The sequence below is a fragment of the Magallana gigas genome, chromosome 6 (genome assembly GCF_963853765.1).
Source record: "Magallana gigas chromosome 6, xbMagGiga1.1, whole genome shotgun sequence".
In the NCBI taxonomy this organism is placed as follows: domain Eukaryota; kingdom Metazoa; phylum Mollusca; class Bivalvia; order Ostreida; family Ostreidae; genus Magallana; species Magallana gigas.
The window spans coordinates 35,243,406-35,257,780 of record NC_088858.1 but is presented as its reverse complement, the minus strand read 5'-3'; the positions used below and the strand labels follow the sequence as shown (position 1 = coordinate 35,257,780).

At 30.7% G+C, this 14,375-nt stretch overlaps 1 protein-coding gene across 7 annotated transcripts in view; it reads left to right on the top strand.

The window, feature by feature from the left end:
* Nucleotides 1-14,375, top strand: part of LOC105322773 (uncharacterized) — a 38,725-nt gene that overhangs the window by 15,497 nt on the left and 8,853 nt on the right. For 5 of the 7 annotated variants that reach the window (XM_066088339.1, XM_066088343.1, XM_066088342.1 and 2 more), the window contains exons 6-10: nt 1,966-2,019; nt 3,219-3,281; nt 5,079-5,161; nt 9,714-9,812; nt 10,049-10,132. In XM_066088339.1, coding sequence (XP_065944411.1) covers nt 1,966-2,019; nt 3,219-3,281; nt 5,079-5,161; nt 9,714-9,812; nt 10,049-10,132 — 383 coding nt within the window. The remainder of the gene's footprint in view (nt 1-1,965; nt 2,020-3,218; nt 3,282-5,078; nt 5,162-9,713; nt 9,813-10,048; nt 10,133-14,375) is intronic. The other 2 variants (XM_066088344.1, XM_066088341.1) reach the window with 1 other exon arrangement.

Here is a 14,375-nt window from a genome sequence, read left to right as displayed (position 1 = left end):
TTAAAACTACACTGTAGTATTTTTGATACGACCCAAAATAGTGGAGCATTGAATTTCTGTGTCTTTCGTGGCAAACATTGTAATCAAAATGTGGCTATACAATTAAATTATCTAAGAAATCTTCTAAGAAGTTGTTTCTTTCTTTCAAGACATACGGATATCCTACAGTACAAACATGTTAACACTTTTTACTCTTCTATCTCAATGTTAGCACAGTTTGGACACAGTTTTCATAGATGTTATGAATCGACTGCAATATAACTTGCAGTGTATGTTCATATAAATTGACACATCAGTACAATTACATGATGATTACCTTCAGTTTGCTTCCTCTTTTTAAAACGCATTCTTGACGCATTCTGTTCAATACATAATATTAAAGCTGTTAACAATATCAGACGGATAAGATCATTTAATGTAAAGACATGGTAGTTTTTAACAGTAAAAACCGTGTAGTAAATTTATTGTTAAAGATTTTTTTTCAAGCTTATTGCTTCAATAACATTAACGAGGCAGATAATAATTCGAGTGCGCTTGCCTTTGCGCATTATATTATTTTCATCCAACAGGAGGTGCAAAGTTATAACTTTCTCCTGAATTGTGTTTTTATTCAAAAATAACATTATATGTATCGTTTTTTATAGTTGAGAAATTATGAATTTGATAGGGTAAATTGCTAAATGGCGCCTTCGCTTCATCGTTACCCGGTGTTTTAAACTGTACATGAAGCAAAAGAAAATCGTGTGATTAGCTCATTCATTCGAGGCGGAGTGGATTTTAAAAATAAAAATTTAATAACAGAGCATTAAGAGAAACATGTTAGCATTCTAAAAGTGTTATTTCATTTAAAAATGTTTATAAGCCAATATATACCACAAGATGCAATTTTTTGGAGAGCAAATCAACTTTGGTATTATCCCTGGACCCAAGCACGATGTAAAATTTATTTTAAATTCTATAATTTGGTGACGTTTTACAATAATTTTCACATACATGTATTTGAAAGAAGTAGAAATCCCTATGGCAGAAATACAAAAATATTGGGAAACGGTCAAAATTTAACGTTTTACCAACAAATTTCCATAGGGTCCCATAGTAAAAAGTGTTAATTTTTGGGCAATCGCTAAGGAAATCAGGATGGTAATTGATTTTTTAGCCGGGCTTCGCTGAACGTCCTGGCTGTAGGCAGGCAAATTGTCAATGGTTCTATTAACAGCACAACTTAAAAAGTAAACACAAAACCGAACAGCGTCAAATTAAAAGCTTCTGCTATACCAAATAGTTACTTAGAGGACCATGTTTTGTCAAATCTACTGGTTTTTTTTGTTTGAGAATAAATTTAGCGTTGAATTTTTTGCCTTTCTTATTTAATTACGTGATTTTTAACAAAACTATGCGTTTTGGGCACATATACAATGCGCATGAATATCCATGAAGTACTTTTCAAAGCATTGGTATTTGGTTGCACATAGAAGTAACGAGGGAAAAAGGGTTGATTTTATACCGCTTCAATTCAATGCACTGTTGTTGTTTTTTCTACTAGAGAGAGAAATTTTGGTTGCTAGCCGCTTACAAAATAATTAAGTCGCTCTCTGGTGCATTTTCGACATTGAAAGCATGAGAGAGAGAGAGAGAGAGATAGAGAGAGAGAGAGAGAGAGAGAGAGAGAGAGAGAGATTACCAGTTTTTACTACACAATATGCATAATGACAAAACAAAAGAACCTGGCTCTCAGTACTTCAGTACTTTGATTGTATCTTAAAATCATTGAAAGTGGTAAAACTATATGCAAGAAATTTCATCAAAATGTCTTTGGTAGAAATCAATAGACTTGGTCTCTTTTATATTTGTATCTGAAGATGCCAGTTATAAGGGTACACATGTAATCAAGTTTAATATTTTAGATAATACATGTTTAATTAAAAAATCATACTTTTGCTTTAGTAGAATCTTTTCTTATTTTAGGCAAGTGCCAAAAGAAACAACCAACAATGTGAATACTGTGACTATTTCTACATCGTAAGTTTAATAAATATGAAACCTCAATACATAGTCAATGAATTTTGTTTTTGAGCTCATCGGACCTAAAATCTTAAATCGGCATTTCTTAAAACTTTTATTATTGTCTGTCAGTGAGGGCAAATATCATATTACTTACCTTTTTTCCCTATAGAACACTGTTCCATTGGGTGACTGGCTTCCCAATTTATTAAGATAAATACTAAATTTCCATTAAAAGGACCATGTGGAAATTATTAGAGAGAGAGAGAGAGAGAGAGAGAGAGAATCAGAGAGAGAGAGAGAGAGAGAGAGAGAGAGAATAGTATAAAATAATTTTAACAACTCTATGTATGTTTTAAATCATTATTTTATTGGCTTAACATGTTAGATTTGTTGAAACTTTTAAATGAGGTAACAATTGCAGAGAGATAAGTTTAATAGCTTCATAATTTTTACACATTTAAACTGGATTGGAACAGTTTACTCTTTTTGAATAAAGTTCTATCTTTTAAATAAAAATGAAATCATTTGCTAGTTTTGAATAGCTTAATAATCTTGTTATCATCATCTTTGGGATAAGAGGGGATCACAAAGGGAATCAACATATAGTATAAAATTAATCTTTCTCACTTTAAATAGAAATGGTCAAGATTTTAGGGGGGAATATTTGAACAGGAGACAATTAATACACCAAATACACGTTTATTAAAGCAATATGAGCTATATTTTTAAGAATTTTATTTTGCTGCAAAAACCTGCTAGTATGATAAGTCTGCATGTAAATTAAACTCTTATGATAAAAAAGGTTTGAAAGAATAATTAATTTTGGTAAGAAGAAACTTAAGATCTCTCTTCTAAGGAATATAAAGCAGACCAATTTTTGTACAGGACGACAATAATTCAATTTTGCTTCATTTAAGGCTTCTTTACGGTTTTTCAAATAAAAATATGACTAACAGAACTTAAAAACCATGATATTTTTGTCATTTTAGTAGAAAATAACTTTATTCATCAAAAAATTGCAGCTCATATTGCTATAAATACTTTTTGTAATATAAAGTACACAGCTTGTTGTATAAACTATTGCATTTCTCTAGTAAGATAAGCTAGTATTTTGAAGCATTGTGTTTGAATTAATGCGCGTGTGAGTAATTAATTTATATTTTTATTTTGTTTGTCAGAACTTTCAGTACTAAGACTAAGTTTTTTTTTCGAAGGCAATCGATACCAACAGACAGTTCTCCAGATATCCCAACACCAGATAATCGTGATGAAACTATGTAAGGATGAATGTTTTAGCGAAGTGTCTTTAAATAAATGTATTATTTTAAATTGTCCGAATAAATATGTTTAAATATACAAGAAAGAGAACAGATTCTGGATAAAAATGATAATAAATATTTTTTAAGAATATTCACGCTATGATTTGCGTCAGTTTTGAATAACGGGGAAAATGTATGTGTTTGATTAATTATAAAAGTTACCTTTATATTGTTAATCTTAATGCTTTTTCCGATCACGTAACAAAAATCAAATATTAAACAACAATTTTTTTTTCCTACCAGAAAAGTTATGCCTTCTCATGAATATGAATCGATCATGTGATATCGACAGCTAAATCTAATCTATCATACATAGCTGGTGGAGGGTCAACACCTTCATAATTGTAAAAGTTTCACGAGGGAAAGGATACAATTTTTGGAACAAAGCATAATTTTTTCCCTATAATCGAGTACATACCCCCCCCCCCCCTAAAAAAACCCAAACCCCCCCCCCCAAAAAAAATCAAAACAAAACAAAACAAAAAACCACGAAGCGTATGGACAAGTATATATTTCGTTTAAACAATTACGTTGGCTTGTGTGTTTTCCCTAATCATTATTTTTAGTTCGTATTCAAACACGTAAAAGTTAAAATATCGTTAATGACAAACGTATTACACTCATAATAAATATATACATGTATATTTCAAATTAACAACTGTTCAGCATATTCAAAATCAAGACGGATATGTAATTATACAAACAATAACGACCATCTGTTTTCGACATGCGCAATAAGGTCGGCTTTGTTATTCCGTCATCAATATTCATGAAGAGACATTACTTTCCTGGCAGGAAAATAAAGTAAAAATCTATATCTTTGTAACAAGAGGAAATTCACCATTGTAATTTACAGAATAAAGGTAATTATAATCAGTAGACAAACACATGCATTTTCACTGTCATTCAAACCTTGACACAAATTATAGCGTGTATAGCTTAAAGTATCATAAAACGGATTATGTTGTAAAGAGTCCGTAATTTGAATTATGGGTTCTAAAATATTGTCTATTTAATAATTCTATATAAAAGATCAGGTTTAAGCGCTAAATGTATCTTAATCAAAAAGAAATCAAAAACTTATTTACTGAAAGGGACGTCAGCAAACATTAGTTTACATGTAATGCTCATCGTAGGCAGCACTTCAGGTAGTGTGGGGCACCTTAAGAAATCAATGTTGATAGAAATTGATTTTAATCAAAATCTGTCTAAAAACTAATAAAAAATTCAACAGTATTTGATGGTGGTGTCCTATACCTTTTTTACCGTAAAAAAAAATGATGATGATGATGTTAAAAAGATATCAAGATCAACAATATGACCATGAATCAATATTGCATAGACTTGTACATGTACTAGTGATAAATGCCAAGTCGTAAGGCATAACAACATTAGAATAAAAGCAAAAATCCCAAAAATATTCCAGAAGTGGATAAAAATGTAACGGTATGCACTTTTTTGCAATACGCAAGTAGAGCTTTATCACGTTGATCAAAAAAGGATGTTTTGCCCATAAAGTTGCGGAATTGAACTGTTACATGCATAATGCAAAATAAAATGATATGTTAAGCATATATTTTCCCGTGAAAATGCCATACTATCCGAGTGTTTGTAGTAGTAGTTAGAAGAAATTTTAAAAATAGTTTGTTTCAAGTTTGTTATGATGGAGTAATTTATAAATCACTGTGTATATATATCTGCGGGGAGGGGGGGGGGGGTCATTTATACTATATTTATCAATATCTTCATTTGTAGATATGTGTTAACTATTTTAATCACGTGCACTATCGGAGCAGCTCTGATTGGACAAATGATTTCACTAAGATATATGTGCATATGTAAGTATACTGTTTTTTAAGTCTTTATTAATTTAAAAAAAGGTATAATAATTGCCTATACACATTCATGTGTACATATCTGCTAGTATTTAATATAATTTTCATGATGAAAATAAAAGAGGAAAAATAATAACCTCATATATCCTTATTGATTCTAAGGAAGAATATTTACTGCTCTTCATTAAACAGTTATTTGGAATATTTAATTTTACTATAAGAATACTATAAAAAGAATTCAAATGATACAATTTTAAAATAATAAATTTCGATGTTCAATCTTTTACGTATGATATTTCCAATACATTCCTTCATTTAAGACGAATGAATAGTCTTGGCAATTTTAAGGCATATTGATTTTTTTAAAAGAAAAGCTCTGTTTAAAGACATAGGAAAAAAATCGAGTTTTGAACTCATATACATGTACATTAACTTTACAAGATAAATGTTTATCCCTTAAAATATACCTTAATGTAATTCTAAGGAAATGTTATTATATTTATTTTGGTGATCAATGAACTTTCTTATAAATGAAAATACCGTATAATTAGGTCAAGTCCGTATTATTGTTAAAATGAACATTTACACTTTAACAGAAGAATTATATCATCTTGTTTAGTGATATGCCTAATTTACATACAAGTTAATTTAGTAAAGCAAGTCATTTCATATAAACAGATTAGGGCAACATCCAAATTAGAGCACATGTTTTGGACAAGAAAAACTTATTTCGAAGAAATTGGCTAACATCTCTTTTAGCCTGATTTAAGAAAGTCCCCGATACGTTCAACTCTCCCATTATTGCGTTCGCTCACCGTGCGCTCAGCGAGCGCTCACCATGCGTTCACCGTTCACAGTTTAGCGCTCTACTCTCTGCTAGCACTCACCGTTCCTAAAGCGTTCACTGTGCGCTCAAAGTGCGTTTACTATGCGCTCAGCAATCGTTTAGAGTTCGTTCACCGTTCGGAGCTCCGAAGAGGAAAGATCATCTTAGAAAACATGGAACCAAAATTGAGGGTGTGTTTTTAATAACGACAGGAAATTTATTCAATACAATGTGAATGTCGTTTTGTGAAATATATATAGGATCAGGGCTATTATATTCATAATTGATTATTTATTATGAACTGATTCATTAAACTTCTTTAAATTTTTATCAATTCTCGTAACTTTTTTTTCAATCTGTTTGACAAGATCAAACTTCGCATTAATAGAAATGCACGAAAATAACCTGTATAAGGGTTTTCATTTCAAGCAGCATGGCCGATCATCAAAAGATCAGTTCGATATTTTCATATCACACGTGAAACAGTGAGCAAAAATGATTTTTTTCAAGATCATATAAACAATAAAAAATGTAAAAGAAGATGAGTGGACAAGGCGTGTAAAATGTCCATACGCGGTCGGACAGGCTACTGAAAAATTAAAGTATCAATAAATCTGATGGTTTTTTTTTTAAATCATTTAGAACAATATATATTTAACGAATCATTGATTTTTAACCTGTAGGTATGTTCAATACTTTGAATATGTTGACTCAAACAGGCGTATACGTATCAAACCCTGCAAATATTGTCATTTTTTTAGATCTTCAAGGCATTTTCTTTTATAGAGTGGGTCTGTGCTCCATATTTTTCTCATAATCTAATTAAGGTCTATTGGAAAACAACCCGATTTCAATCAACAAAAATGTGGAGAGATGACCCACTATTCATTAAAAATATCATTTTGTATCCCAACAATTGAACGTTTTGAAAAAATAATACAAGTCCGGTAATTCGTGGCCTTAGTCACACATAATATTTAAAAAGCACACTTTGTTGTGTCTGATCGAAATGGCACAGTGGTTAGAGTACCGGGCATAAGCTAACCTTATATATCAAAGGTTTTTATGTTACGGGTTCGATACCACCAAAATTACCGACAATATTTTTTTTTCTTATTTTTTGTTAAATATATTAAAAACTGACTATAGTTAGAAATTTTACTTTTGTAAAGTTGTATTATAATATATTTGAATAGATTTAATTAGGGAAAAATAAATACAAAATTGTATTTCACTATTTAAGCGAATGGGCATTTGCGCCATCTTATTCCCCAATCTTCTTTTAGACAAAAAGAAATATAAATGTATAACAAGATATAAACAAAATTAAATCACAAACATATGAACAAGTTAATGTTTACGCAATTTAATATCCACCGCGTACGATTTAATATATCCACACTTGTAAGTATATTATTTTTATCATAAAAATTCGTTTTTTCTATCAATTATCAATTCCAAGTTCTGAAATATATTACAATCTCTTATATTTACCTATCAATAAAGTTATTTTCTAATTCCAAATTAAAAAAAGACAATACTACATGTTGAGTAACTGAGTAGGTTTGATAGAACGCAGGAGATACAAGTAACATAATTGTATTTGTTGGATTACTATTCTTTAATTACGAGGCACTGAACGACTTGTGACTTCTAAATATATAACACCCATTGAGCATAGTGATTTATATTGACAACGAAAGGACTTTTTTTTTGGGGGGGGGGGTATAGAAAGACATGACTTTATGAAAAAAATGCCGTCATTTATTTAACTATAAAATAAATAAGAGCTCGGTTTTGTATTAATCATCATATTCTATGGGGGAAATCCCCAATGCTATGGTACTTATTTTAAAGAGACAGTACGGCGCATCTTATCGGAAAACCGACTTGAGAAAATTTTCCGATCGGGTTCGGTATTTTTGTACTACTCATGAATGTATAAACTTTCAGAAAATTACAAAGTTCTCCATACAATAAATCTAATTATTTCATTAAAATTAATAATTACGTATAACCTATCACATAAATACATCGCAACGTGTTCGGGTTTCAGCCTTCTATACTATTACGCATGCGTATTTACTGTAAACAAAACACATGCAGGGCTCGAGAAGAATCTCCTGGACAGGTTTGTTGATAAAAATATGTCTTTTCTACTTCTCATAGGTAATAACTGTTCAAAGTTTTTTAAACAACTACATTTATTATTTTGTAAGCATGTAATTTTCGTGTTTATCATAGGAGTTGCTACAACCTAAATCTATTTTTTATAAATGAGGCCCATTGAGGGGTTATTTGACATATCTATGTCTATTCATTTTAAAATGAACCTTAATTGGTAAACCATTTATAAATTATCGAGTAAGTAAGGATGTGTTTCATTTAGAGAATCGCTTTAACCTCGTTTTCCAAGATGACCGTAATGGGACGAAGATCTTGTAGTTTTCAGCACGTGTCAATTACTGTCAATCAAAGTCCACGTGGTACAAATAAACGATATAAGATTATTCCGGTTTGTACGACCCTTGAATTTCCGGAAGCTCATAATTACGTTAATTAAGTATGTGAAAGGGATTTTCATGTATTTCAACTATAACAATAAACGTTATTTCTTATTCCCTAACGATACAATAGGTAAATCTGAAGTTATTCACACATGTGTTTTTAGCTGTACTGTCTCTTTAACAATGAAAGCATGTCCCTACATTTTTTGAACCCAAATTGAGTAAGATATATATCTTCATTTAATATTTATTTAATTATTTAATTTTTTTTTGCAAGTTTTAAACGTTCCCCATACTCGCTATCATAATAATTTACTTCTTTATGAATTGTTTTGAATTATCAATCATCAATAAAAGGAGTTTATATGAGGTTAACAGTTCATTCATTGTAATGATAATTTAGTTTTTTTTAATTACTTCAATGCTTGACCAACTTTAAAAGAATTATATAGAAAAAAACTGTTCTTGCAAAAGTAACAAAACAATATTAAAAATATCAATACGTAGTTTTGTTGAAGTAAGAGTCGGAGAGTAACACCGAGATGTTCCGAACAAATTGTTAATTTTGCGTTCACTTTGCACGTCCGTTTGTACTCCGTTTGCATCCTGCATGTGCTCACTGTTCACCGTTCACAACCGCTCACCCAATTCCGTTCAGCGTTTGCTCACCGATCACACACAGTGCGCTCTGCGTTCGCTCACCGTTCGTCAGACTGTGCTCACTGTTCACTAGCCGATCAAGTGGGAAAGTAGTCCAAGAACGCTTAGGGACTGTATGCATAGCGATGCATATTTACTTGCCATAGAGCCCCTCAATGGCATAAGTGTGCATATCCATTACTTATTAAACATGTTTTTACTGAATATCTGAAATTTGTTTTGTCTGCTCACTGTATTTTTTTTTCAGAATTCTATTTAAAGTTTATCCACAAACCATAGCAAATAAGTACATATTATAAAAAGAATTGCTAATTTAAGAAATCGGATATTCATATCTAAAGATTATATTTGATAAATATTTGCCTATTTGTTAAAAAAACGACCCGTGCAAGCATTATTATTACATAAGTTGTTATGATTAATAGAGTGGATTTATCAATGAACAATTTTATGACCAGCATTCCTATGGATTGTCTTACATTTTTCATTAAGATTAACGATGCCAAATGGATGAAAAAAACCCCCCATTATTTTACTTATTTCGTTGTTGTTGCTAATTCAGATAGGTGTCGCTATCTACAAATGGAAAAAGCTACCACAAGAACAGATGTCGAAAACCACACTGAAATGGATGAAATGGAAAGCAGGAACACGCGTACGGGTGATGTTTCAAATTGTTTCATAATAAGATTTATTAATTAAAAAATGAATCAATTTATTTTAGAGTGAAGCTAAGTTTTTTAACTATTCAGGAATTTTTTATTCCTGAAATTTATACAGTTTTGGTTTACGATTAACAAACTTCCTTTTTGAAAAAGGCAGCAACCGGGATGCACATGAAAAAGTTGTGAAAACCCCCCCATTATTTTACTTATTTCGTTGTTGTTGCTAATTCAGATGGGTGTCGCTATCTACAAATGGAAAACGCTACTACAAGAACAGATGTCAAAAACCACATTGAATTGGAAAGCAGGAACACGGGTGATGTTTCAAATTGTTTCATAATGCTCTCAGTTTATCTTAAATCATCTTTTACCATACATCATTTTTTAAGTAAAATAAAAAAAACCCATAAATAATAAGTCAGTTCGAGACCTCGTTTGATAATTAATGTAAAAAGTGTTTTTCCTTGTTTTTTTTTTAAATTATTTTTTATATGATGTTTTTACACAAGACTTGAGTATTCGTATACTATAGCATTGAATGATTTATTTTTGACGTCGTCGTGTCAATAACTGCCTTCAGGAGAGCAGACAAATTGAATAACGCGCGTTAGCGCGTTATGATAATTTGTCTGCTCACCCGACGGCAGTTATTGACACGACGACGTCAAAAATAAATCATTTCAATTTCAATTTATTATCCTTGAGCTTTACAACTCATCGAAATACAATTTATAATACATATAAAATATATACAAATGTGCAATGTGCAGTAAGTGAGTGGACATATTAAGACAATATAATCATGTACATATCTTAAGAAATGAATGGACATAAATGTATGATAAGTAGCTTAAACTGTAGTATTATTACAATACTGCGCTCTCATTTTGGAAGCGCTAGACAAATATTTTCCTAAATTATTGAGTTCCTTTGTATTGTTAACACTTAAAAGTTTGGCTAGCTTAAAAACACTTGGTTTTTTGTAATAAAAACTTTTTATATATTTCTTTCGTAATTCAGCGAAATATGCTTATATTTACATTCCCCCACTGATGAAATCAATTGTTAACTTAAATAAATCGATACAAAGTGCAGATCACGGAGGGAGTGATTAAGTAACAGCAATAACAGCTGTTTTGTAAAACCGATTTAAACTGGTTTTCACATAGACTGTTGAGATGAGATCGACGAGCATGAAAATATAATCCATGATAAATAACTCTTGAAATGTTGTTTTTTTTTTCAATAAAGTTAACTTTTTTGTTATATAATTATAAAACATGATGTTTTGACAACATTCATGATATGCATTTTTAAACCAATAACATAGAAATCACTGTTTGAGAACTACGTATGTACATTTTGTAAATTACTCGTAAATCTATGCGCAGTGAATAGGTGATGCATTTAGAGGCATTTAAACACCACGGAAATTAATGAAAAACACAGTAGAATGTAAATATTAGGTTTTATTGAGTAGACATACAGAACGGTGCATTATTAGATTAAGGTTATCAAACCTTAAGTTGAGAGAAGAAAATATAAGTATAAGAGTATATCGATCAAGGACGAAGGTCTCATCAAAAGGCTATAATTGTATATTAACAACACACCATATCCGATTTATCAGATTTTGCACATACAGGTAATTGTGTTTCTATCAATATGCAAGCTATGAAAAGATGTAAATTTAAGTGGCAAGAGAGAAGAACAAAACAGCGTTTGTGAAGTCCCTCTAATTATATCTAGATATCGTCACTTGGTAAATTTATTAGAATATAATCGCAGTTAATATATTAAAATGTTACTGCAGTCTGTATTTTGATTTTGTTTTTCTCGAACGTAAAATATAGACTGCAGCGTTATTAAATTGACCATATCAAGAAGAATTATGACCCCCGTAGAATAATTACCCGGGGCTGTTTTTTGAACGTATAATGACCCACTAGCTGTAAAAAGCATTAAATATTTTAGCAGAGAAAAATTTACATAGGTTAGTTTTTGCCTCGTTACATATGAAAAACACTGACTCGTGTAGAAAAATGACTCCTGTCTGTATTAATCTATATCATATTATAAAGGAGTTGTCTAAGTGCCTCATAGTCAATTTAATAGCATATCATTTCGTGTTTTATGCCTAATGTGTCCTCGGTACACTCTTGTAAGTCACACAGTTATATCAGCATCGACTAAGTATGACTTCCTTAATTTTTACGGAAATTGATTGTACATTCATAGTTCTGTAGACACCAGCAGGAACGAAAACTGCACGCCTCGTTTATCGATTGGTAAAAACCTTCAGCAACCTATGACAATTTTAGACTGCACGAAATTATCATGATAAATATACATTTTACAATCAATTTCCATAAGAAATACTGGAAATCATACTTGATGGATGTACATGTAAATATATGATTAAAAAACAAGGGGCCACATCGCTCACCTGAGCAACAATGACTTTAAATGGGCGTTAAAAAGATATTGTGCTTTATGGCCCCTCGGTAGAATAACAAAAAAAAAAAATATTGTAAAGTATTCGATTTTTACACTTTTTTTGCACATACGAAATCTTTGACATTGTACCTTTATGGAATACTATTTTTACCGAAAATAAGAAAATCCTATGCAAGATATAAAACTAAATATTTGTTAGGGGTACACTGTTAACTTATAGTCGAATTCCCTATATTTTCGGTCTGCCCCCCCCCCCTTCTCCCCATTACATTTTCTTCCTCAACTTCTTACTAGTCAATTTATTTAAAACATATATATATATATATATATATATATATATATATATATATATATATATATATATATATATATATATATATATATATATATATATATATATATATATACATGTATATATATATATATTATAATAGTTATTTTATTTTATTAAAAAATGTGAAAATGTGAAGAAGAAAACTGTACCTCAATGCGCTCAATTCCTCAAATTAAAAACATTTAAATATTTAATTTGTCTTCCCCATTATAATTAAACAACTGTTGTTTACCTGGCGTAAACTAGTGTGACTTTTATAACTTTACTCACACTTGATTGATGAATACACTGGAATGAAAGATGTTGTCATGTGACATGTTAAAGAGCTATAAAAATCAATGTATTCACAGGCATATCACTCTATTTTACTAAGGCCAACCCATTATTTTCATCTTTATTAAGAAATAACAAATTGCTACAAACCAGGATAATTTTCCGCTGTATATTTTTTGGAATAGCGAAAATGCCTTTACCCCCGTAACAGAAAGGTGTCAGAAAATTCAGCTTAAGATTTTTTACTATGATCATTTCTAATGATCAACTAAAATTTCAGCTGCAATCGTAGAATTATAAGCAAGATACAGAGCTCACAATTCTGCTATTTTTGAGTCATATTTTGTTCACATGAGTTTATTACATTCAGTCTAAGATTTTTAACTTGGTATTTCCTATACTGCATTTGAAATAGAAAAAATGGTCTTATATCCGTGTACAAACATAGAATTGTGAGCAAAGCTCTGTATCTTGCTTATAATTCGAAGCTTAACACTCAAATATGGTTAGTAAATAGAAATTGTAAACAATTAAACATAAGAAACATGTACTAAAACAAATAAAGAGCACAATTCATTTTTCAAAATGAATCATATATATATATACCTTCACATTTCTGTCAGCGATATTAAACTCTGTTTAAACTGAATTAAGTCGAGAAAATGCTGAGCATCTAAAAAAAACCACATTGCATTAAACAATCATTACGCAAAAGATCATACTGAATTACCGATAGAATGAATTATATTTTAGTACTTTGTTAATACATCAGATTTTGCTTAATTTGTGCAGGTAAACAGTCAACTGTCTGATTTACCGAAGTCTCTGTTTGATTGTAAAAATTACACAATACAGGCGATAGTTCCCAGGTTACAAAGTATAAATAATGAAAACGAAACGAAAATCAAAACAAGCTAACAAATATGTGAAAACTGTTACCGCATTGAAATATTTAATCTCAATTTACTTCACAAACTTGGCACCAAAGTATTTTGCATGTTTCAATGATTCCCTTCGCACGCGAACTGTTGCATAACAAACAAATTCATCTTTGTCAGATCGACCCGTTTATCAAACGTCATGGCTGCCTCGTTTTAGAAGTATGGAATTGAACATGATCATGAATTATTAAGTTTCGTCTTTAATTGGTCCACAAACCCGTTAAATGTCGACCCGGGTTTGCCTACCCATTTTACCAACTTAGAAATCAACAATCGTCAATAGAATTCCAAAATACGCATTATTGTCTATCAATATTTACAGCGATTACAAATATACCGGTCTGTAACAAATCCTAAAAATTTCAATGACATCGGTTGATTATTATCGCCGTAAATCGTCGATCTGACCCAGCTTTTATTTGGCCCGGCGGCCCGGGTTTGCCTATCCATTTTACCAAGACTGGTATGGAATAACAAACCCGAAGCTATAAACTGATTGAAACACGCCTTTTTTTATTATTATTTGCGTAATAATTAAATTTGAAACAGAATTA